The sequence below is a fragment of the Bacillus rossius genome, chromosome 1, assembly GCF_032445375.1.
Source record: "Bacillus rossius redtenbacheri isolate Brsri chromosome 1, Brsri_v3, whole genome shotgun sequence".
In the NCBI taxonomy this organism is placed as follows: Eukaryota; Metazoa; Arthropoda; class Insecta; order Phasmatodea; family Bacillidae; genus Bacillus; species Bacillus rossius.
This window is the reverse complement of record NC_086330.1, coordinates 4,991,291-5,018,203: the sequence shown is the minus strand read 5'-3', so window position 1 is coordinate 5,018,203 and position 26,913 is coordinate 4,991,291. Positions and strand designations below refer to the sequence as shown.

The following is a 26,913-nucleotide window of genomic DNA, read 5'->3' as shown; positions in this document are numbered from 1 at the left end:
AATATAAGTGGAATCCACTATGAAAATATGGGAAACATTATGGATATATTTTTATATATATTATATTACGGATATAGCCTATTTTAAGAATCATGCCAACCAATGACTATTATCGACCAACTCTTATAACTGAACGTCAAAGTGATCTAACACAAACATTACAAACTGAATGCAAATTATGGAAAACCCACAACAAAACGAACTGGAATACTTCTTCATTGTGTACTTCAGCTGTATGTTGTGTATACATTCCAGAATTAAATAGTATGAACAATATGTAGGAGTTTAACCGCATTAGTACTATTATGCTAATTAAGAAAATGTTTAACAGCTAGTATTCGCATTATCTACCTATATGCTCGTAATATTTTAAGTAATCATAGCGTAATGCGCGTCTGACAGTTGAAATTGAAATAAGCAAAGTCCCGGAAAAATAGTTGAACCTTTTTCCAGCAATATTTTTGCTAAATCGCCAATACAGTTTTTTTATTATACAATTTTTTTTGGTCGAAGACCTTACATCACCTAATGTTCCGAAATATTTTACAGAAAAAATATTCGATAACATTGAACTTAGGGAAGGGTACCATCTGTTGGTGAATCTAGGAAGTTCATACCACATGAATTCCCACCAAACCTCGATATAGGCTTACATAAGTGCCATCTAGCGACGGTTTTGTAAACTTTGCATTTAGAGGGAAAACATTTATTGAGGTATTGCTACCTGCGGAGAAAATATAAACTACAAGAACACCGTTTGAATCGATAATTGAAAAAACCTACATTACCCAAAATAACCTAAACTTCGTTTACCCTAAAGTCATTTGCCCTACAGGCGTTTGCCCTACAGGCGTTTGCCCTACAGGCATTTGCCCTAAAGGCGTTTGCACAAAATGTTTGATAATCCCATTCGGACCAAGTTCCGGCATTTGCCCTAAAAGCGTTTGCCCTAAAAGAAGTTTTTCGACAGTCGTTTTCCCTACAGGCATTTGCCCTACAGGCGTCTGCCCTAAACGTTGGTGTGGTTTCGTTAATCCAAAACATAAGTGCTTGCCGGCGTTTGCCCTACAGTCGTTTGCACTAAACGGTATTTGCCCTAAAGTCGTTTGCCCTACAGGCATTTGCCCTACGTTTAGGGCAAACGCCTGTAGGGCAAAATATGTGTACCCGTTAAATAGCAAACATGTATAAAAGTTATAGTTAAAATAATCTCTTCGTTAAAGTAATAAACATATTTTAATTAATGAGTGCAAATAAAAGTAAATTTATCAATTAAATTGTAGATTTCATTTCACTCCTTTTGTATCCATACGAAATAGTGATAAATCAATAAAAATGATTCAATTTTATTCATAAAAGTATGCAATAATCTCATCAATGTTTTGTTATGACGTCACGTTAAACTATCGTCCGTAAACCGACTTTACGGACAATCAATTTTTTACGATCGCACTTCGTGGCAGTAAGGGCCTAAATGCACTGTCATACTGTCAAATATTCGCCTCCAATATATTTGACAATAGAGCTGGAGGAAAAGAATTGGACGGAAAATGGCTTCCAATTTTCTCCATCAAATATATTTGGATGGATAACCTCAAATATGTTTTAAGTAATGTCAGTTTCAAAGTTATTTTTGGTCTGAGCTATCTCAAACTTTTCAATTTTTTTTTTCTCAATTTTTAAATTAATTTATATTTCACAGTGCTGGATGGAATTATTTTTAACTTTTTATTATTTTTGTGCATTTAAAAATTTCGGAAAATGAATAAATTTAAATCACATTAAATCTGCTTTTGCTTGATGACGCGAACAGATGTCAGTTCCCGAAACGTCGCAAATGTTCTAATGTTCTCATTGGAAATCTTCTGTGTTCCTCAGTGCTATCGTCCTTGTGTTGTCCACAGTACTTGTTTATCTTCATCGCTGTGTTTATCTGTTTGCACCGTTGTCCTTGTTTGTTGTCAGTCTGCATTTAATCTGTCTCGTCATTGTTAGGCCACTGTGTTCGTCTGTGTTATATTTTTTCCATGACTAAGTTCCTTCAACGGAATTCTTGTGCTGTATGATATTTATATGTTGAACACTTTTCTCTAAGCGCAAGGCTCTGAACTGGCGCGCAGTCTTCTTGTCACAGGATAACTGTGAAATTTGAGCGGTGACCGTAGCATTATATGGCGGATAAATGAAGATACAGGTGTAATGCAAGTCCCTTAAGTGCTTTCAAGAATCTATACCAGTTGTTTTACGCCTAAAATTTACTCTGAAAACATGCGTTTTAGCCATTCTGACTCTTCTAAAAATACTGCTTAAAAACTTTACCCAAAATCAAAAGTACTTTTCGGCCCTCAGCGAACTCTTAAATGCTTTTCGTAAGCGGACCCCACTCGGATATCTTGAGTAGTTTTGAAATCGCGTTGTTTTTCCTGAAGATCTGCGCACCGTTTGTGTGCCCCGGTAGGCGGAGCTAAACGTGTTTGTAACCTTGTGTGGGGAAAAGGGGGGTGAAGGAAATTCGCGACTCGACTTCCTCGTACCGCATTTCTTTTCCCAGGTAATCTCTCTCTCTCTTTTTCCCTGGCGGATTTGTTTCCGCTTCCGTGGTCGTGCCGCGCCCCGGGTCTGTGTGCCGGCGCGCGCGTCTCCCCTCCCGGCGGCGCCAGACTCCAGCCACGTGACTGCGAGGCGGCCCTGCGCGGGACCAGACCAGGCCGTGATGGCGCCACCGACAGGAACGAGAGGTGCTAGTCTTCTGTGCCGATGACTGTGTGCGAGTGATTACTGTAGCAGACTATAAGGAAGATTTCGACAAATGGATGGAGGAAGAAAAGAAGGCCCATTCGAACATCAATATGGGGAGTAACCCTAGATGGCCTTGCACATGGAGACCTATGTGTTTCGTACGTGAGGGAAGGAATATTCAATCCATTGACAAGATTACCAGAGATCAAACTAGAAAAGCTGAACACGACTATGCAAAACAACTGGCCTCTTTGAACGCGGATGTACCTCAGGAGAAAGAACTGATCACCCACATCCAGATCCAGAGATCAATATCAGAGTATGGAATCAGCACAGTTCCTTCTATTCAGCTGGAGGAAGACATCCCTGAGGTGCATACCAGCGCTAAAGGAGGACAAGACCCATCAAGCGTTTATGCTAAACTCGAGTATGACTTGGGGCTCTCCAAGTTGGATGAGCCAAAAATCCAGAAAGCTGCGATATCAGTGTTGGTGCGCAGTATGGAAGGAGGGAAGATGATAAATTTTCCGAACATGGATATTGTCGATAGACATTTACTTGCGAGGAACAATATCCCTCTGCATATCAACGATCTGAGGTCCCTGTTGTGCGCCAACTTCGAGAGACTTTGGATGAACGTCGATTTCCAAGAAATCAAAAGGCAAGCTGAAATGACATATGGTCGTTTTGTGTTCGATCATACAAAACCTTTTAATGTATACCATCTGGTTAAAAGGTTGTGATGTCATTCGGCATACAAGCTTACAACCAAACACGAACAAGGACGAGACAAACCAGAGGAGAAGGAGAAGAAGGGATTTTACGGATGTGACTAAAGAGAGATTTTATTCAGGACCAACAATTTTAAAGGGAATTTTAGAGATAAACGAAAACATTGGATATTCTACAAAAAAACTTGTGATATTTTTTCGGAAGCACATACAAATGGAAATTTTATATATGGACCAAAATTTTAACAAAGGACAAAATTTTATCAGAATGACAACAGAAGTAGGAACAAGAACGCAAGGCAAGGGACAAAAAAAAACAGGAGAAGGAAAGGGGCTGAATAATCAGCAAACAGGAAAAGGAAAGGCAAAGGACAAGTCGCAGAAGGCAGAGATCGAGAACACCCAGAAAGGCTGTGGGATCAGTGCCCTTGCATGTTCGTTGCCCCGGGTACAGGCAACCGTCCCGGTGCAATGACATACAAGATATCACATAAGGATTGACTGTAGTGTTTTTAACATCAGCCGTCGTGTACATTTTATGCATGGATGCAAAATGGACAAGTATATCTTACAATCTGACAAAGCTACATTCTGGCTGCAGGCACGGCGGCTCAAACAGAATGGATAAGTTGTTTCTGGTTGAGGCAAAATAATGGTACATACCATTCTAATATTGGCATATGGTACAACTGAAGGCCAGTCGTCCAGATGCCATCAAACCACCAGTTGACATCTGGACGAACAGACTATGTATGTAGTGCTCCTGGTACACCCTCACGGGTTCAGTCCCAGGAGGAGGAGTGGTGAGGCTCGGCCGGGCTTCGGCCCGAAACAACTTGTAGCAGACGTCGGAATGACAATTTTACCAATTTGACAAAAGAAGATGGTACAAGAACGGAAAGAAAGGAAACAGAAAGCGGATGCGGCAGAAAGGAGCAGAACAGGTTTTAAGGACACGGCAAGCTGGCAATGAAGAGAGAACACCAGAAAAGGTGTGGAATTCGGTGCCCTCACATGTTGCTGTGTCAGGTACAGGCTAACCGTTCTGACACAGTGGACATGTGAGGGATTCCACACGGACTGTTAGCAAAGTAAAATCATCCAAACGCCGTTTTTAATGTGCGGACACAAAAAGGAATGGATTTTTTTTATCACAATTGACAAAGCTTCATTCTGGCTGCTGGCACGGCGGTGATTCAGAATGGATATGTTATTCTTTGTAAAGGCCCACAGAACGGTTTCTAACCATTCATAAGGCAGAATGGAACATCTTAAGGCCAAACACTCTCCAAGGTCATCATCTATCAAGCCGATATATGCTTGGAAAGTTCAAGAACAAAGTAGTGCTCCGGGAATACCCTCACGGGCTCAGCTCTAGGAGGAGGAGGAGGTGGTGAGGCTAGTTCGGGCTTTGCCCGGAATAACATGTAGCAGAAGACGTACGAATGGGCACACGCATCATGAGACCCGCAGGTATTCAGGGTATCGCTGATATCGCGCCGTTAAAAAAAAAAAGTAAATAAATCCACACATTTGAACGAAAGAAATGGACTCGATAATTATCAGGTGTGTGCGCGGCCTGTTGAGTGGAAGGGCGAGCACATTCTCGACCTCTTTACTCGACCTCTTTACTCGACCTCTTTACTCGACCTCTTTACTCGATATCTTTACTCGCCGGGCCAGTCAACAGCCCATGCACCGCCCCAGCGTTTGGCTCTCTCGTCAGTGAGAAGAAGGCTTCCCCTCAGCTAGAGGTGAGTGTCCAGCCGCCACTGCAGCGGCTGAGCGGACTGTACCTGCTGGCCGGAGGCCGGGGACCGAAGGTGACCGCAGATAAGCGCCCAGCGCCCGCCGCTGATAACCCCCTTACCCTCGAGTGTGCGTCGCTTCTCCGCCTGCAGTGCACCAACACTCGGTGCCGGACCAATTAGATAACAGCTGTCAGGCTACATTATAAAAAAAGAAGGGGGTTTGTCTGTAAAGTCGGTTTACGGACGATAATTTTAAGTAATAACGTCATTGGAAAACATTGATGAAAAATAGCATACTTTTTTAATTTTCAAAAATATTATTTACAGTTTTTTGCAAATTTAATTACAAATAATTTTTTTTTAATATAATCACGAACAATTAGTTAAAAAAGCCCGCCGTAACCTTTTCAGTATTATGGAAGATTTTTTCTTGCAGGGTGGTTGGCCAGTTCTTGCACGCTCGGTTCAGGCGGAACTGTGACAATGAGTCATGCTTTATCGTGCGTGCAGTCGGCGTTCATCGATTTGTAAGACGTTTTCACGTCAAAAAAAACTTTTAAAAGTGTGGACGGCTGGTTAGGTTAGCTACGATAAAAATGCCGTGGGATGTTGTGAACAGTTGGTTAGGATGGGTTAGCTACACTCAGGGACATGACCAGACTCATCTTGGCACCCTAATTTCCCCCCCCCCCCCAATTCAACCATACCCAAAACCCTTCCCGACAACACCTCACATCGCCACCTGATACTAATAATTATTACATTATTACATTATTACAATTGTTTTTTTTATTCAACTTAGATGGTACATACATAGATATATTTGCAGTCATTTCATTTTTAATACACCACAAGTTGGATTGTACGCTTGAAATTCAATTTATTTAAATAGTTGACGCTATACACGTGTGTGTCTTTCAATTAAAATAATTCCGTTCACCTGCCCTTCAATATTTTTTTTTGAGTTCTAACACTATGATATTCAAGTAAATATCTGCAGTAAAAATTACTTTGCCAGTTTTGGCGCCCCCCCCCCCCCCCCTTTTCTGCCCACGTCCCTGGCTACATTACAAATATGATAAAGTAATAATGACATTTTATTATGTTATCTATGATTTAAATTGGCATTTCCTACCATTCTCATAATATTACACATTTATATTAGTCACACGTAACTTAACTTCTCGTTGAAATGGTTAACTACTAACATTTTTGATTTTTTATTTCTAGAAAAGGGGTTGCTCTTTAAGATTGACATAAAACATTGAACCAAATACTGCATATTTTCTATAAATGTAATTTAAAGTACAACTAAACGTTTTAATTTTAAGTAAACAGAGATAGAGAAAGAGAAAATGCGACAGTTTCTGATTATAAAGTCCCTGTCATTACTGTAGCAAGCCGTTAGCAAGCAAAGTATGGATGCATAAAAAAGGTCCCAAGTTACGCGCGTGTGCCGAAAAGTGTCCTTGCTCAAGGGCATCTCTTCCTGAGAATGCCATCCTCATACCTGATTCCTGATACCTGATTTCTGATTCCTGATTCCTGATTCCTGATACCTGATACCTGATTCGTGATACCTGATTCCTGATTCGTGATACCTGATTCCTGATTCCTGATTCCTGATTCCTGATACCTGATTCCTGATTCCTGATTCCTGATTCCTGATTCCGACTACATATGCAGCCTTGGTGGAACGAACGCTCTTCAGAGAGATTGTTGCTATCCGGATACGTTTACTGCTAACGTATTCGGTACAGTCGTTCGTCCTTAAAGTGCACGCAGTCATTTTCGTGTCTTGATGTCTACGGAGATCAGTGGCGGATCCAAGGAGGCGCACCAGGGGCAAGTGCCCCCCTCCCTCCCGAAAAACCAGTTGTCTGCTACATTAATATTGCCGACAAAAATGATTGTTTCTGAAACCAATTAAATATTTTAATATAATTAATGAATTTCTTATTCTTGTAGAATCATAAAATCTGGTGGTTGGATGTTACGTGTAGTGTGAGTAGAGTAAATACAAATTTAGTAATTTTAAGACATTTTTTCTCTGGCTATTCTGAAATCCTAGAGTGCCCCCTCGAGGTGAACCTCTGGATCCGCCACTGACGGAGATTCAGCGAAACACAAACTACGAGCACCTTTGGTAAAATTAAATGTAGCATATGTGTTGTTATAAAGTGGTTAGCTATTGAAATAAAAAAAATGTGTTAAAAATATTTATAATGATCATTAAATACACTAATAATTTTAAGTTCAGCCATCGTAAAACTTTTATTAACATTGTTCTTTGTGTCTATTTGAGTTATAACCCTGCACTACATACGTTTGCAACAACTTTTACGGCAAAACTCCGAAGTAATATTACTGTAAAAGGAAAATACGATACTTTTTCCGAAGCTAATGGATGTGGGAACGCATCAGTGGATGCGAGTGTCGCATCCCTGGAAACCTGGAGTTGGTAGACGCATGTATGATGCATCGGCAAACCTTGTGAGTATTTGGAAGCAACACAGATGGCCGCGACCACTGCTGTGGACTTTCAGTATATCCCTGGAGCTTGCGGCCTCGTCAGGGGCGTATCTGTGTCGGCGAGGCGGTGTGATAAGCGCTTCGCTCTCTGGTGCTTCTAGCGCGGTGTCTCCTCTGGACTGGCGCGCAGTCTTCTCCCAGTGCATTGAGCGGCGACCGTAACATTATATGGCGGAGAAATGAAGATAAACGTATAATACAAATCCTTCGAGATCTTTTAAGAATCTTTACCGTGTGCTTCGAGCCGAAACATTAATCTGAAAACACGCGTGTAACCTATTTTTACTCCCATAAAAATAGAGTTAAAAAAACGGAAACACGGAAACAGAATTACTTATCAGACATCAGAGTATTTTTAATGCTTTCTGTAAATAGACACCTGATGTGTGGCGCAGTTTTTAAATCACGTGGATTCCTTTGAAGCTCTGTGTGCTTGGTAGGCGGGGTTCTTAAAAGCCCTGTCACGTGGTCAATCTTTCGCTTCCAACATCTTCAAGTGTGTTATGATGTCATCACTAGCGTAGCCATGTTTTGTTTGACCTGTTCGATGACCTGTTTTTTTTTTCATAAAATATTTTGAATATGAAACGGTTTCTTAAATATGTTGGATGTTGAGTGAAATCAGCCAATCAAAATCGTGCCTAGCGAAAACGGAAATTAAATCAGTTTCCGTCACAAAAAATCTTTAAAATGTCGAATAACGCATGATAAAGAGGTTATTAAAGTGAAATAACATTAAAAACAAATTCCATCAAAAGCTGTGGTTCATTATTCAATCTCAAAATGAGATTAAAATTGTAAAGTTTTAGATAGCTAAGACCAAGAATAAACTTTGATGGTGACATGATTAAAAACAAATTTTTGAGGTTATCTGCCCAAATTTATTTGATGTAGAAAATTGGAAGTAATTTGTCGTCCAGTACTACCTCTCCAACTCTGTTGTCAAATGAAGTTGGATACAAATACTTTCCATTGTGACAGGGTCATCACGGATCCGCTAGGCTACTAGTTTGGAAACATCCTTTTCTAATTAACACATTTTTATTAGCTTCACTCGTAACTTATTAAAGAACTGTGTAAACAAATCTTGGGAGCTCGATTTTAACCTACTTCTAATTGTCGTGTCGATTTGAAACTTGGTAACTATGTGCAACCCGGATGACTATACAATAATTAGGCAACATCGAATTGATCTGATGTTGGAGCCAGGAGGTGGATAGTAGAACTCTTCAATGGATATTAGTGAACTGTGCATGTTTTGTGCAACGTAACAACAAATGAGTAGAGACCGGAAAAATTGGCGAATTCATTTCGCGACAGGCTAAAATACAAATAGTTATACCTCAGTGCTGCCTCTGCTATTGGCTCACAACTCACCTGGATGACTCTGAGCCAATGAGAAATACCCAACCAAAGCTGTATCGAATCACATGCTGCTACGTTGGGACGTCTCAAAACTCAGCAGCCAATGAGTGGGTGACATTTGACCGAGTGTACGTAGAACTATGGAGTTCATCCTGCAGGTCATTGAACCCGCGAATTTTTTCCGGTCCCTACAAATGAGTAATAAACTATTTACTTTTTTGCCCTCAAATCACCCCAGGAACTAGCTGACCACCAGTCAGTAGTAGAGAAGACTGTGATACCAAACAGTACAGTAGCTCGTAGGACGGGCGCTGACGTCATCGCTAATGACTGGTGCAGTTGGGGGGGGGGGTGGAGTGGCGGAGTGTTTACGAGGCTCAGGTTATTGGCGGGTTTCAGGCACATGTTTGCTCCCCCGAGCGCTACGTCGCCGTGTCCCCGCTAGCCTGAAGATGGCGACTGCGAGGTCGACCGAAACGTCGGTGAAGAGGGGGAGGATGAAGGAGGAAGGAGAAGTGCGGATGAGGATGAAGGTGGACTGAGCAGGACGGTGGTTGGCAGAGGGGGATGGAGGGTGATGGAGAAGGACAGAGGAGAATGGAGGACGGAGGAGAAAGGAAAAGGATCGCGGAAGACGGAGGAGAATGGAGAAAGAGAGAGGAGGGTAGTAGTGTGTGAAATCTTTACCTTCGACGCGGCTAGAGCACAGACGAAGAGTCAGGATGCTGGAAGAGTCAGGATGCTGGAAGAGTCAGGGCGGAGCATGAGCTGGTGAGAGTGAAGCCAGACAAACTGGACCCTTGCTAATCAACGACCGAGAAATTGCTCTTTACAAATGCCGGCCATAATATCCATACAATGCTTTCTCAGAAGAAAAAGGACGTAACAGATGACCTTCACTCTTCATCGTCTATGACTCAACCTGTGTTGACGATCGAAGTTGAACCTTACGAAAATTCATTGTTAAATAGTGAAAATAATGCACTTTTGTAGTGGTTTGTAATTTTCACTGAAAACCGTTCAACATAATAATTCTATGTAGTATGTTCTTTTTCTTACTCGCCCCTTGCTGCCTCACTACTACCATGGATTGTAGTATGTCGTACGTGTTGCTCTAGGTGTCAGGCAAAGCCATTCAAGTCTGGTTTCGCGAAAACGACTCTGAGAGAGTTCCCACAAGGCGTCATGTTTTGTTTATTTTGATGTAGGTACTTGTTGCTAGTAAATAATTCCACACATTTGAACGAAAGAAATGGACTCGATAATTATCAGGTGTTTGCGCAGCCTGTCGAGTGGAAAGGAGAGCACATACTCGACCTCTTTACTCGACCTCTTTACTTGCCGGGCAAGTCAACGAAAGCCCATGCACCGCCCCAGCGTTTGGCTCTCTCGTCAGTGAGAAGAAGGCTTCCCCTCAGCTAGAGGTGAGTGTCCAGCCGCCACTGCAGCGGCTGAGCGGACTGTACCTGCTGGCCGGAGGCCGGGGACCGAAGGTGACCGCAGATAAGCGCCCAGCGCCCGCCGCTGATAACCCCCTTACCCTCGAGTGTGCGTCGCTTCTCCGCCTGCAGTGCACCAACACTCGGTGCCGGACCAATTAGATAACAGCTGTCAGGCTACATTATAAAAAAAGAAGGGGGTTTGTCTGTAAAGTCGGTTTACGGACGATAATTTTACGTGATAACGTCATAAGAAAACATCGATGAAAAATTGCGTACTTTTGAATTTTCAAATATTATTTACAGTTTTTTGCAAATTTAATTAAAAATAATGTGTTTTAATATGATCACGAACAATTAGTTAAAAAGCCCCGCCTTTAACCTGTTCGATATTATAGAAGATTTTCTCGCACGGTGGTTGGCCGGTTTTTGCACGTTCGGCTCAGGTGGAACGTGACAATGAGTCATGCTTTTTCGTGCGTGCAGCCGGCGTTCATCGATTTATAAGACGTTTTCACGTCAAAAAAACTTTTAAAAGTGTGGACGGCTGGTTAGGTTAGCTACGATAAAAATGCCGTGGAATGTTGTGAACAGTTGGTTAGGATGGGTTAGCCACACTCAGGGACATGACCAGACTCATCTTGGCACCCTAATTCCCCCCCCCCCCCAAACCAACCATACCGAAAACCCTTCCCGACAACACCTCACATCGCCACCTGATACTAATTATATTATTACAATTGTTTTTTTTATTCAACTTAGATGGTACATAAATATGTATATATTTGCAGTCATTTCATTTTTAATACACCACAAGTTGGATAGTACGCTTGGACTACAATTTATTTAAATAGTTGACGCTATACACGTGTGTGTCTTTCAATTAAAATAATTCCGTTACCTGCCCTTCAACATTTTTTTTTTTGTGTTCTAACACTACGATATTCAAGTAAATATCTGCAGTAAAAATTACTTTGCCAGTTTTGGCGGGGCCCCCCCCCCCCCCTCTTTCTGCCCACGTCCCTGGCTACATTACAAATATGATAAAGTAATAATGACATTTTATTACATTATCTATGATTTAAATTCATTTCCTACCATTCTCATAATATTACACATTTATATTAGTCACATGTAACTTAACTTCTCGTTGAAATGGTTAACTACTAACATTTTAGATTTTTTATTTCTAGAAAAGGGGTTGCTCTTTAAGATTGACATAAAACATTGAACCAAATACTGCATATTTTCTATGAATGTAATTTAAAGTACAACTCAACGTTTTAATTTTAAGTAAACAGAGATAGAGAAAGAGAAAACGCGACAGTTTCTGATTATAAAGTCCCTGTCATTACTGTAGCAAGCTGTTAGCAAGCAAAGTATGGATGCATAAAAAAGGTCCCAAGTTACGCGGGTGTGCCGAAAAGTGTCCTTGCTCAAGGGCATCTCTTCCTGCGAATGCCATCCTCATACCTGATTCCTGATACCTGATTTATGATTCCTGATACCTGATTCGTGATACCTGATTCCTGATACCTGATTCCTGATACCTGATTCCTGATTCCTGATTCCTGATTCCTGATTCCTGATTCCTGATTCTGACTACACATGCAGCCTTGGTGGAACGAACGCTCTTCGGAGAGATTGTTGCTATCCGGATACGTTTACTGCTAACGTATTCGGTACAGTCGTTCTACCTTAAAGTGCACGCAGTCATTTTCGTGTCTTGATGTCTACGGAGATCAGTGGCGGATCAAGGGGGGGGGGGCACCAGGGGCAAGTGCCCCCCCCCCCCCCGAAAAACCAATTGTCTGCTACATTAATATTGCCGACAAAATGATTGTTTCTGAAACCAATAAAATATTTTAACATAATTAATGAATTTTTTATTCTTGTAGAATCATAAAATCTGGTGGTTGGATGTTATGTGTAGTGTGAGTAGATTAAATACAAATTTAGTAATTTTAAGACATTTTTTCTCTGGCTATTCTGAAATCCTAGAGTGCCCCTCCTAGGTGAACCTCTGGATCCGCCACTGACGGAGATTCAGCGAAACACAAACTACGAACACCTTTGGTAAAATTAAATGTAGCGTATGTGTTGTTATAAAGTGGTTAGCTATTGAAATATAAAACAAATGTATTAAAAATACTTATAATGATCATTAAATATACTAATAATTTTAAGTTCAGCCATCGTAAAACTTTTACTAACATTGTTCTTTGTATCTATTTGAGTTATAACCCTGCAACACATTACGTTTGCAACAACTTTTACGGCAAAACTCCGAAGTAATATTACTGTACAAGGAAAATACGATACTTTTTCCGAAGCTAATGGATGTGGGAACGCATCAGTGGATGCGAGTGTCGCATCCCTGGAAACCTGGAGTTGGTAGACGCATGTATGATGCATCGGCAAACCTTGTGAGCATTCGGAAGCAACACAGATGGCCGCGACCACTGCTGTGGACTTTCAGTATATCCCTGGAGCTTGCGGTCTCGTCAGGGGTGTATCTGTGTCGGCGAGGCGGGATGATAAGCGCTTCGCTCGCTGGTGCTTCTAGCGCGGTGTCTCCTCTGGACTGGCGCGCAGTCTTCTCGTCGTGCACATGAGCGGTGACCGTAACATTATATGGTCGAGAAATGAAGATAAAGGGGTAATGCAAGTCCCTTAAGTGCTTTCAAGAATCTGTACCCGTGTGCTTCGAGCTGAAACATTAATCTGAAAACACGCGTGTAAGCTATTTTTACTCCCATGAAAATAGAGTTTAAAAACGGAAACATGGAAACAGAATTACTTAGCCGACATCAGAGTATTTTTAATGCTTTCCGTAAATAGACACCACTTTGATGTGTTGCGCAGTTTTCAAATCACGTGGATTCCTTTGAAGCTCTGTGTGCTTGGTAGGCGGGGTTCTTAAAAGCCCTGTCACGTGGTCAATCTTTCGCTTCCAACATCTTCAAGTGTGTTATGATGTCATCACTAGCGTAGCCATGTTTTGTTTGACCTGTTCGATGACCTGTTTTTTTTTTCATCAAATATTTTGAATATGAAACAGTTTCTTAAATATGTTGGATGTTGAGTGAAATCAGCCAATCAAAATCGTGCCTAGCGAAAACGGAAATTAAATCAGTTTCCGGAACAAAAAAATCTTTAAAATGTCGAATAACGCATGATAAAGAGGTTATTAAAGTGAAGTAACATTAAAAAGCAAATTCCATCAAAAGCTGTGGTTCATTATTCAATCTCAAAATGAGATTAAAATTGTAAAGTTTTATATAGCTAAGACCAAGAATAAACTTTGATGGTGACATGATTAAAAAAAATTTTTTGAGGTTATCTGCCCAAATTTATTTGATGTAGAAAATTTTAAGTCATTTGTCGTCCAGTACTACCTCTCCAACTCTGTTGTCAAATGTAGTTGGATACAAATACTTGCCATTGTTACAGGGTCATCACGGATCCGCTAGGCTACTAGTTTGGAAACATCCTTTTCTAATTAACACATTTTTATTAGCTTCACTCGTAACTTATTAAAGAACTGTGTAAACAAATCTTGGGAGGTCGATTTTAACCTACTTCTAATCGTCGTGTCGATTTGGAACTTGGTAACTATGTGTAATCCGGATGACCATACAATAATTTGGCAACATCGAATTGATCTGATGTTGGAGCCAGGAGGTGGATAGTAGAACTCTTCAATGGATATTAGTGAACTGTGCATGTTTTGTGCAACGTAACAACAAATGAGTAGAGACCGGAAAAATTGGCGAATTCATTTCGCGACAGGCTAAAATACAAATAGTTATACCTCAGTGCTGCCTCTGCTATTGGCTCACAACTCACCTTGATGACTCTGGGCCAATGAGAAACACCCGACCAAAGCTTTATCGAATCACAGGCTGCTACGTTGGGACGTCTCACAAGACAGCAGCCAATGGGTGGGTGGCATTTGACCGAGTGTACGTAGAACTATGGAGTTCATCCTGCAGGTCATTGAACCCGCGAATTTTTTCCGGTCCCTACAAATGAGTAATAAACTATTTACTTTTTTGCCCTCAAATCACCCCAGGAACTAGCTGACCACCAGTCAGTAGTAGAGAAGACTGTGATACCAAACAGTACAGTAGCTCGTAGGACGGGCGCTGACGTCATCGCTAATGACTGGTGCAGTTGGGGGGGGGGGGGGTGGAGTGGCGGAATGTTTACGAGGCTCAGGTAATTGGCGGGTTTCAGGCACGTGTTTGCTCCCCCGAGCGCGGCGTCGCCGTGTCCCCGCTAGCCTGAAGATGGCGACTGCGAGGTCGACCGAAACGTCGGTGAAGAGGGGGAGGATGAAGGAGGAAGGAGAAGTGCGGATGAGGATGAAGGTGGACTGACCAGGACGGTGGTTGGCAGAGGGGGATGGAGGGTGATGGAGAAGGACAGAGGAGAATGGAGGACGGAGGAGAAAGGAAAAGGATAGCGGAAGACGGAGGAGAATGGAGAAGGAGAGAGGAGGGTAGTAGTGTGTGAAATCTTTACCTTCGACGCAGCTAGAGCACAGACGAAGAGTCAGGATGCTGGAAGAGTCAGGATGCTGGAAGAGTCAGGATGCTGGAAGAGTCAGGATGCTGGAAGAGTCAGGGCGGAGCATGAGCTGGTGAGAGTGAAGCCAGACAAACTGGACCCTTGCCAATCAACGACCGAGAAATTGCTCTTTACAAATGCCGGCCATAATATCCATACAATGCTTTCTCAGAAGAAAAAGGACGTAACAGATGACCTTAACTCTTCATCGTCTATGACTCAACCTGTGTTGACGATCGAAGTTGAACCTTACGAAAATTCATTGTTAAATAGTGAAAATAATGCACTTTTGTAGTGGTTTGTAATTTTCACTGAAAACCGTTCAACATAATAATTCTATGTAGTATGTTCTTTTTCTTACTCGCCCCTTGCTGCCTCACTACTACCATGGATTGTAGTATGTCGTACGTGTTGCTCTAGGTGTCAGGCAAAGCCATTCAAGTCTGGTTTCGCGAAAACGACTCTGAGAGAGTTCCCACAAGGCGTCATGTTTTGTTTATTTTGATGTAGGTACTTGTTACTAGCATCCCATAAAATTTTGTTTTACAAAATACATACTAAAAAAAAAGGGTAGCCACCTCTATTTTATTATTGCATGTTGATGATATTCAACATACAATAATACGCCATTGTTAGCACATGTATGTATGTAGAAGAATACTACAAAAAATCAAAATACAACTAATTAAGCAAAAATTGCTGTTGTCAACAGGATATATACACCACATAATATTCCATAACAGCACCTGTGTTTTCGTACCATGTGCGTCTCTGCCTGAGGACGGGAGCAGATAGCAGTTCCCGAATCGTCGCTTGTTTCTGTTTTGGAAAACTATTGTGTTTGTTTCGTCTTTACGTTTTGTGGTGTTTTTGTCTCGTTTCAACTATTGTGCTGGCTTGTTTCTGTTTTGGCAAACAATTGTGTTTGTTTCGTCTTTTCGTTTTGTTGTGTTTTTGTCTCGTTTCAACTGTTGTGCTGAATTTTTTTGGGGTTCAATTCATCATTTGTGTTTTTTTTTTTTTTCGTTCTCTTAGTCCATTTTTCTTTGTTTTTCTTTGTCTGTTGACCATATTCATGTTATGGAATATTATGTGATGTATAATCCTGTTGACAACAGCAATGTTTGCTTAATTTGTGTTTTTTGTCTTTTGGTTTTTTGTAGTTTTCTTCTACAGACATACATGTGCTTAGCAATGGCGTATGTCCAAAAGCTTACATCAAGTCATGCACTCCCATTGCACAAATCTTTCAAAGATAATATATTCCCTGACGTCCGTCATGTTGTTGCTTTAAGTTCCCGGGGGTTGTGTCAATGACCTGCCTCGCGCGCCTCGATCGCCGCGTGAGCGGGTGAAGCGCTGTCGGGATCTCGAGGACGAGTGTTTTATTTTTTTGACGTGATAACGTCTGATTAATCGATGACGCCGGCTTCACGCACGAAAAAGTGTCCCGTAACACACATTGTCACGTTACGCTGTGTCCCGTTACGCTCATTGTACGCTTGCGCCGCATCTATCTCTCTTCCACTCGATTGTAACAACCATCGATTTGACTTTTTCGAGGCACATTAAACTTGAAACACTCCCGTTCGTTTCCTACTTTTCCTATCATCGTCCTATTCTTAACAGAATAACACGGATTGGAAGAAGTTAAATAGCAAACATGTATAAAAGTTATAGTTAAAATAATCTCTTCGTTAAAGTAAATAAACATATTTGAATTAATGAGTGCAAATAAAAGTAAATTTATCATTTAAATTGTAGATTTCATTTCGCTCCTTCTTTGTATCCATATAAAATAGTGATAATTCAATAAAAATGATTCAATTTTTTCATAGAAGTATGCAATAATTTCATTAATGTTTTGTTATGACGTTGTCACGTTAAACTATCGTCCGTAAACCGACTTTACAGACAACCAATTTTTTTTTGCACTGGTGTGATGACGCGTCGTGGAGTGTCGCTCTGCGCTGATAACTGGAGATGGACTGTCCCCCCCCCCCTCCCTGCTCTTGCTCGAGAGCTACAGTTGTGACGTGTCGGACCGCGCGGAGTCGTTGCGCAACGGCGCAGCTCCGTGCGCTGTGGTGTTTGTCGCGAGTTGTCGGCCTTGGAGGGGCCTCCCCTCCCCTCCCCTCCTACCAGTAGTCGGGGGGGCGTGTCCCCGCGGTGAGAGTGGAGTGAGAGTGAGAGTGAGTGAGAGTGGCGACAGTCGCCCGCCCGCCGGACCACGGGACATGCTGAGCTGCCACCTGTACGCCGTGCCCTGTCGCCCCTTCAGGTACACACACGTCACGTCGGCTGCCTTCAGTTCCAACCGAAGATGTTCTGTTCGTCGTCTCATCTCGCGTGCAAGTCACTAGTCCCCCCATCTCACGTTCAAGTCACTAGTCCCCCCCGCGGCAAATGTGTCACGTGTCAGGAGTCAGGACGCCTTATGCAGATGGGGTGAACACTCCAAGAATATGTTGGTATCAGTCAATTTTGACGTGTATGTGAATTTGTCTTTATGTTTAATGCTCAGTTGGTGGTACTTATTTGTGTATTACCTTGGGAAGAAGGGGAGACCTAAGATGCACGTAAAGTTATGCCATTCCCAATTACGCCCGAACAATTCACCTTCGGCCAACTTCGGGATTATTTTTTTTATTTTTGCGCAGGAAAATTTGAATTTAAATGTTAAAAGTGGTCGGTTAGGTTAGCTACATTAAAACACTTTAAAATACTATGGACGGTTAGTCAGGTTAGTATAGCTACATTAAAATAAACAGAGAAATATAAATATATGTAAATAAACCCGAGGTTGGCCGAAGGTGAATTGTTCAGGTGTAATAGGGCAGGGATAGAACTTTATGTGCATCTTAGGCTTCCCTGGAAGAAGTGATGTTGCAATAAACGCAGTCTTGGTGAAAGTTGCACGTCGTCTGCATGTCTGTTTTTTTGCTCCGACTTTCCCATAACAGAATACTCAGCAGCTCTTCACTAGTAGCTCAGACAAGACGAGCCAAAAAATAAACCCAGCAGTTTGTATCTCAATTTTATTATTTTATTATAACTTACATGTTTCACTTTTGACATTATTCTGAAGTTAGTTTTTGTTGCCATATGTTCGTAAGTTTTGGTAAATGGTATGATTTTTTTTTTTGATACCGAAGAAATATTGGTTTGTTTGTACATAGCGAGCTATATCCCATAAACTGAAGCATTGTGTTGACCATCAGTTTTATGTAAATAAGAAATAACACTTAAGGAAGTACATACTGGGAGCTTTTTTTATAGCAATAAGGGCTTTCTCTGACAGGTTGCGCTTGTAACAGATAGTTTGCAAGTGTTTCTGATCAAATATGATTGTGTCATTGCTACTGCAAGAAATGTAGCTGCATAGATAGCACATATTTACATTAGCAGTGTGTGATGTTGAAAAAGATAATTTTTAAAATGTAATATGTGATTAGGTACAGTGTAAATACTGTGTAGTTCATAAGAAAGTTTTCATTATTTTTTTTATTGCACTTATATTTTGTGATTATTTTAATTATCACGTATATTTATCTTTTTTATAGATTCAATTTAATTAATTGATTTATTTATTTATTTCACTTTAGGTATGAGTGTTCAGCTCTGTATTGTAAATATTGGTTTTATGGGTCACGAGGTCAGTAACTCTGTCAGCTGACGATAGGCAAATGTGACAACATTATCTCCAGAGGTCAGGGGCTGGCTGTTGGACCCACACATTTATGAGAGCAAACCATCTTAGAATGTATAAATTTTTTTTTCCAACCCTGTTTTCATCATGACCTCAGGTTAGGAACTGAGCATGCTGATATGACGGAAGCTTGTTAGATCCGGCTTTCAGGACTGAATGATGCAAGAGTGTTTTTTTTTGTATTTATTAATTATTTATGCTAGGTATATGGATCACATAGTTTTAGTGGTAGTGGTAGTGGTAGTGTCTCAACCTCATTCAGTGCTTTTTTTTTTTTGTTTCAGCCCTAGTCAATTTGAACACTGTTACAGTTCAAGCCTAAAACTTTACAATAATTTACTACTTAAGAGAGTTCTGGTTCTGAGTTGGATTTAATTTGTTGTGTTCACCCCCGTATTAAAATCTTACTACTTTAGGAAAGGGTAGAGGAATTTTGTTAGGAAACTGCTCTTGCATGTAGTCCCTTTCTCCTCGCACATTCTAATTATTTTGTGGTTTTTGCTCTGTTTAGCCTGTCAGATTTTTAAACATACGGGTCGATTTCGGAGGAAAATTAAAAGGGTAAAATTAAATGGAAGTACTATATTAAGTGTGTGCTCACATATTTTTTGTTGCAGTGCATTATAGTTCAGTGTTTACCAACATTTTTTTACATCACTGCACCCTAATCGTAAATTATTGAAATCAGCAGCACATGACTTATAATTATTTTTTAATATTTTACATTGTATGTTTATTTTTTGAAAAAAAAAAAACTTTTGGGTTTTTTTATTTTGAGAATTTATAAAAAATAATCCAAATTTATTCTTCTTTGGTATGCAATAGTGGTTACAGTAAAAATTTTATTAAGTTATTTGATGAGTATGTAATTGTATTTGTTTTATGTGCCAAGGCCTTGCGGTTCGTAGTTGTTCCTGATGGGCAGCGGCTGGAGTCTGTGTAGGGTTTGCAAGGGGTTCCAGGGGGGGGGGGGGCTGTGGGGTAACCGATACATTATCTTAGGATACGGTGCTTGTGTGTTCCATACTGCCCATTCTGAGAACCCTTTTATTCATTCATAAGGAAAAAAACAATTTAAAAGAAAAAAAAACATAGATATTCACACACATAACACCAGAAATGCTAGTAAATTGAGGATAGTTGAACATAACACTAGGCGATTTGAAAAAGGACTAAATTACATGGGAGTAAAACTTTGCTGCTTATGTTTTGCATAAAGCATCAAGTATCACTATACAGTTAAATTGTGTAACATGTTCTGTATTTTTTTTTGTAACTGCCCTGGGATAAAGTACCCACCTATAACAGTCGACTTGCACCTTTATTATGCTCCTTAGGCAAAACAAATGATATATTATACAGAATAATATCAAATTTTAATAAACATGTTTGCTATTTCTCCCCATCAAAAAAATAATGTAGTATAAAAACAATTTTTCTTATCTTAATTTAAATTTAATATGTTTAAGGTTAATGATGCTACCATATGTAATTTTTTTATAAACAGGTTCTTGATTATCTTTATTGTTGTTATATAATTATAAAACTTGTTCTTGTTTATCTGTTAGTTGCCTGCTGTGTTGTCTTGTGTATGTGTTATTATAGTATTATCCTCAACGTTGTTCATTTTGTTTCATGTGGTTGTTTTGTCTATGTAAATTTTTTATGTTTATCGTGCCTACCACCCATGGCCTTATGCTGTCGGTAGGCATGTAACAAATTGATAAATAAATAAATAATTAAATATTTTGGCCTACATGCGTGCAGTAAGTAGAAAACTTTAAAGTATACAGAAAGTTTCCTGTAAGACGTAGCTTCGACATCTAACCCCGTTTTCACGGTCACTCTCTTGCTGGTGCAAGCGGGCTCCCTCGGCGTGGCTCAGACTTGTTGCTCGATCAGGCAACACCGCCGCAGGGTGAGCTGCAACTTTCCTGTCATCACAGCCATTGCGGGCCTCGAGGTCCAAGTGCAAGACCCGGGCATCGAACCACAGGCCCCCGGGTATAGTTCCAGGCCGCGGATTGCCGCCCAACTACCTCCAGTCGTGAAAGTAAATGTTAGGTTTTAATGGTGATATAGATAACGGATGTTTGGTGGCCCTGAGGTGTTGTGAGTTGGGGTGTTTTTGGCCGGGGTTGCAGTGAGGACTCGAACCCGTGACTGTGCTGAGGGCGATTTCAGGAGCACGGTGGGAGAATGCGTGTTAGTGTGATCTGGGTTCGTGGGTTGGAATCCCAGCGGTCCCCTCGGGCGAGGGACTTCTCGAGCCCGGAGTGGCCCGGGCCACCGGGGTAGACGCCCCTGCTGAAGGAAGGGAGGGGTTGTTGCGCGCCGTGACGGAGCCGGGGGTGTGTGTGTGTTGCAGGAATGGGGTGAACGTGGAGGGGGCCACCCACAAGCAGGTGGTGGACCTCATCAAGTCCGGAGGAGACGTCCTCACGCTCGCCGTCATCTCAGTTACACAGCAGGTGCACGCAGTTGTAACTTTTCATTTACCGTCTCGACAGGAAACTATTTATTTATTTATTTATGTATTTATTTTCTTAGCACCCACTAGACTCTGTCGATGAGCAGTGGCTCTCTGAATGTAGGGCTTGTCAACATGATTTTAACATTCAAAAAATAGAGTATTTTATATAGAAAATATTACCTGTTACGTACACGTAAACAACCGTGTCCATGACACAGCCACTGCCCATTATTTAAATCTATGAATGAAATAATTTTGATTTTTTTGAAGCAAAACTTCTTTGGGCGAGAAGAGAGTAAAATTTCAAGGCCGAACTTTAATGCAACGCTTACGTGAAATATAGGGCTTGTCAACATGGTTACAATTTTTATGGAATACATGTATATGATTACATACACTATTTCTAATATATGTACAATATATACATTAGCTAGCATAAAAGTTATATCACAACTTTCTAATAATGTATATTATGTTAAACAATTAAAATAAGTATTAATTAGCAGAGTTTGTTGAACATTAGATCAATTAGATCAGTCTGTCTATTTCTAGTCCTATTCACATTAGTCACCGTAGTTCACATCATAATTAAAATTCACTCACTTGTATTATGTTATACACTATGAACTATTTATACAGTCACAATTGAACTTTACATTAAATTCTGATTCAGTGTCGGCTGGAATTGAACTTTACATTAAATTCAGCGTCAGCTGGAACAGTTTCAAGTCTTTAGGATTTATATTTTTCACATTTTTTTTTTGGTCGGCTAAGTGTTTAGTTGTTAAAATTACCACAAATGAACTATAGTCATTTAATTGCTTATGTCCTTCTCGGTTTCCACATTTTTGAGTGGAAAGTATACTTTAGGCTAATGTAAGTGTTAGTTCCGACTAAGTAATGTACATAACCGGAGGATGTAAAGGTTAACTTGTAGTTAGATCTCGGGTAAGTTAGCATAAACTAATTGTTATTGCAATTTACAATACATGATAATTTGTTTAATATTAATTATTATTTTAATGATTTTGTGTTACATATGAGAAAAAAACTAAGCTATGTTTTACCTTTCAAAACTTTTTAATTTTATTAAATAATTTTAGGTAGTTTAAATTCAATAGAACCATTTTACAATCTTACTCCATACAAACTTTGCATCCTATATAAACTCCTTAGGACTTGATTTATAAGTAATTTCACAAAGTTTCCAGTTAACAGGGCTATGAAATATTTTGTCTCCACACCAAATTTGAACCCTAATTTCACCTGTTTAAGTGTTGAAATTTTGAAAAATTTCCCCTTACTGACTGCCTAAATTTTATGAGGAATGTTTTCTCCAAATGTCATATTCCTGTGTCTAATGGTTGAGCCTGGGTGTTAATGTGTCAGTTAATCGGTTGTCAGCCAGATTTTATATAATCCAGAAAACGTTTGACTTCGCTAATGTAGCTAAAATGTTGAATGTTCAGTAAATGTTAATATAATATTACATCTTGAAGAATTTTGATCCATTTAAGTTCCCTCTACCCCCTACTCTTCCTTAATTTATTATGTGAAATAACAAACTTGTTATTTTCTCTCAATTTTTTCAAGTTGGCACACATCACAATCATGAATACATCAATTGCGTGTGCACTGTAAATCAGTGAGTATGTAAATTGATCGCACAGAACAAGAGGGAAATAAAGAAGTGCGACTCTTACAGTGGAAACTGAAACCATGTTTCACGCGACATGTGTCGCTATCTGTTGGGCGGGCCCATAACTACCCGCAAATAAAAAATTGGAATAGAGGTTCTCATACAAAGTTTTTTTAGTCAATACATTTTTTTTTTGTTATATAAAGTTATCTCTTTGGCGCAAAACTAATTTAATCTATGTGAAAATACTTAATGCTGTTTTGCTGTTGTAATAAACCGTCATGTAATAAATAAAGGAGTAGGAGGTGCAAAAACTCATTGTATTACACACCATTAAATTAGTGGCTACCTAAATAGAGTGAATTTTCACTGGTTTGTTTGCCTGATAATAGCTTATACATTACTTCTAATAAATTAATTTAGTTATGTCAGCAATATATTATGAAAACTACTATCTAGCGGACAGGCCCATAACTACTTCAAAAAACTAGGTCTCAGTCTCGGTAATTAGAGTTTCTCCCCCATGATTGACGGTAATCGGCTGGGGCGGGCGTTGTACTTGCCCACAGCTGTGATTGTTGCCTCGTGTTTCCTCGGCTGTCCCAGTTGGGGGCCAGAGCCATGGCGGGGGCAGAGTCCGCCCGACCGACGGGGGGCAACTTGTTTGTTGTGTGCCCTCTCGCAGCTTTCTCTTCGTTACGCAACACAGTCGCTTCATTCTACAAACAAAGAGTTTTCATATTTCATTTTTCCTTATTGGCTTTCACGTTAGTTGGGGTTGTACGTTACAAACGGTGGTTTTCCACTCACGTGTTCGTCCCTAGACCAGTTTCATGCAACAATAGTTGTTCTGTCCTAGAGTGATCATATTCTCTAGCTAACTTTCTGCTTATCGTATTCTGACCTCTACTCTTCCCTTAGGTATTAAACTTGAGAGTTACCTGGAATGCCTAAAAAATATCTTCATCCAGTCTGTCTGGTCTTTTTGTAACACATTGCTCTCTTCTACACATTAGAGTTCATTTTAATTTGTCACCTCATCTAGTCACTGAATTTTTTAAACATTATTAGTATTACTCTAACCTTGCGTGCAATAGCTTAAACTCTTTTCTATTTTGGATTGGTCCTTGATTAGCTTAAATTCTTTTCTTTTTTCAATTGTTCCTTGTTGCATACTCATACAAATACTACCTAAAAGTGATTGTTTATTCAGGTTTTTATGTCATTCTAAAATAATAACATGGTAACGTACCTTGAAAAATATTTGAGGTTCCAAACAACCTACCAACTGAGAACTCGTAGTTGAAAACATCCCCCCCCCCCCCCCCTCCTTTTCTCCTGCCAAAGGAAATCACATCAACTGTCTCCAGCGAAGGTGGAGAAAATCTTTAGATTAGGCAGCTACCGACTGCAACTGTGCAAAAAAAAAGAATGCCTTGGTAAACACCTTTGTTAATTACTGTGGCAGAGTTTGCTAGCATGAACTGTTAACTTAGCTGACAATGTATTGTGTTATGTGTGAAGGCATTGTTTCGTGGCCAAAACTGTATCTTTCTTAATCCCACATTCAACATAAATTTTGACAAGTGTCTTTTAATAACACGGGGTTAGCTAACCCACAGTCCATTGGCCTAATGACAATCAGTGTCACGTCTCTGATGGGAAACATTTGTTTCTTCGTAGAATTGATTGATATGCTTTTGAATTAATCAGTTTTTACGTAATAAACGTAGTTCGTAATTTTTTTTAACCATCTCAAATTTTTTCACATGGCAAGGTGAAAATAATAGTTTATCAGGCTTGCCCCACTTTGTAATAGTGTAGTATAGATAAACCGGGCCCAGCTTATGACCGTCTAGAGAAAATAATTTGTTTTCTTTATGCTGGGGACCAAAATTTCACTATTACTAAGGCACTTCGCTTCCAAAAGTGTTCAAAGTCCTTTGGAGCTGCAAAATTTAACACTAAATGTGTACTGTGAATTGTGGCTAATGTTTTAATAAGTTCAATATAGTTGTTACCAATATACTTTTACAGTGGTGTATCAAGAAACTTGCAAGTGGAAACATTTCTATAAGCCTCTACTGCATTAATTTTTTTACCTTTATGGAAAAAATATATATTTATCATTTACAGCAAAAATATTTTTAAATTTTTAAACTTAATTTTTAAATTTTTTACTTAATAAAATTGAATTGTGTCATGTAAGTCACAATATGCAGTTATCGGAAAATAAAAATAATCTAATGTAAAAATACCTACAACTAAACATTTTCGTCCAGTAAATAATATTAATTAACAATAGGTAATATACACAAAACACTTATATTTTTGTTTATGTAATGATCATCAGGGGCTGCCAGAAATGGTTTCTTTAGCTTGTGCCACATATGGAACCCCATGCAGCTTCTGTCCTGGAGTAATTTCTTTTGTGGAGAAAAATCTAAAATGCTTTATGCCGTATGTGTCACAGTATGCAGTAGAGGGTTAAGTTATTCCCAGAATATGTATTTCCTCCAGTATACATCATCAACCCCTCCCCCTTAGGACCTAGCCCTGCTTCTTCATCGAGCATTACATGAAAGTGGCCACTTTGCTGCTAGATGTGGGGGTGGATTTTTAAATAACTTTAATTACCCTACAGTGCCAGATCTTGTTCACGAATTCATGATTGTTTAAGTTTATCATAAACTGAAATATAACAATACAAGTGGCCTCAAATCAATAATCAATACTGTATTAACGAAGAAAAGGACTTTGCTTACCACATTAAAAAATTTTTTGTTTTAAATCGTAGTGTTATGTGAGGTATAGTTTTTGAAGTAAGGAGAGAATCCTCGTGAAATGTCCTGAATAGTGTGTGGTTGTGTTTGGTGTCAGGAGGCGGAGCGACTGGAGCCCTCGGAGGACACGGCGGGGTACACGTACATAGACTACAGCGAGAAGCGTTCCTTACCCATATCCGTACCTGACTACCACTACCTGGAGAAGAACGGGGAGCGCTACGTGGTGAGTTGGCAGGCCCGTCCCTGGTCGTTGTCCCTCGGGGGGAAGCCTTCATTTCACAGACGAGAGAAACACACCCGGAGTTCCCCCAAGTTCATGCTCGCTTTTTTTTTCCATTCTATCTCATTATAAACCAGTGTGTGGCATTAAATTTTGCGGTCAATTAGGATAGGTTAGCTACATTATAAATACTTTAAAACATTGTGGATGGTTGGTTATATTAGGTGAGTATAGCTACATTAAAAATACTGAAAAATCATTTTATGGTTGCTTAGCAAATAACTTTTTTAATATGTAGCTATCCGGGGCTAGAAAACCGTTTACATGATTTCACAGTATCTTTAATGTAGCTATCCTAACCAAATCAACCGTCCACAAGGTTTTAAAGTATTTATAATGTAGCTAACCTAACCTAATTGACCATTAGTTATCATGAGTTGTCCAAAATAAACATTCATGGACACACTGCAACCGAAAAATATGGTGGTGGCCGCACCAATGTACAGATGTACGTTAATGAATAAACGGCGATTTATCGTAAACGTGTTGGAAAGGGAATATGGGGCGTCCTGAGAATATTTGTTGAAGACAAAGACTTACTAGGTTTTATACGGTATGAAAAATATACAAATCCACGAAGTACGTTTCTTCAATTAGGTATTTTATTCTAAAAACAATTACAAATAAATACAGTTGCCTTCTTTATGGTCTTTCCTTTTATCAACACCGCCATATTTATTTACAATGAAAAAAAAAAACCGAAGATGCACGATCGGGCGTTTGGCTCTCTTGTCTGTGAAAAGAAGGCTTCTCTTGCGCCTGGCCCTTGTGGAATACATTATGTCTCTGGTCGCATGCCCCCGAGTGCGTTGAGGAGCACGCGAGATTAACATATACGTAGAAAGTTCAGTCGACACACATATTGCATGAACACAGCTTTGTCTGTGCTGCCAACTC

The 26,913-nt window shown here is 40.0% G+C and overlaps 1 protein-coding gene across 3 annotated transcripts in view; it reads left to right on the top strand.

The window, feature by feature from the left end:
* LOC134531425 (sorting nexin-27) overlaps window positions 1–26,913 on the top strand; it is an 86,258-nt gene that overhangs the window by 27,945 nt on the left and 31,400 nt on the right. The window contains exons 1-3 of one of the 3 annotated variants that reach the window (XM_063367145.1): window positions 17,174–17,410; window positions 21,207–21,309; window positions 25,831–25,959. In XM_063367145.1, the coding sequence (XP_063223215.1) occupies window positions 17,367–17,410; window positions 21,207–21,309; window positions 25,831–25,959 (276 nt within the window). In that variant the 5' untranslated portion in view covers window positions 17,174–17,366. Of the gene's footprint in view, window positions 1–17,173; window positions 17,411–21,206; window positions 21,310–25,830; window positions 25,960–26,913 lie in introns of those variants that run through there. The other 2 variants (XM_063367130.1, XM_063367136.1) reach the window with 2 other exon arrangements.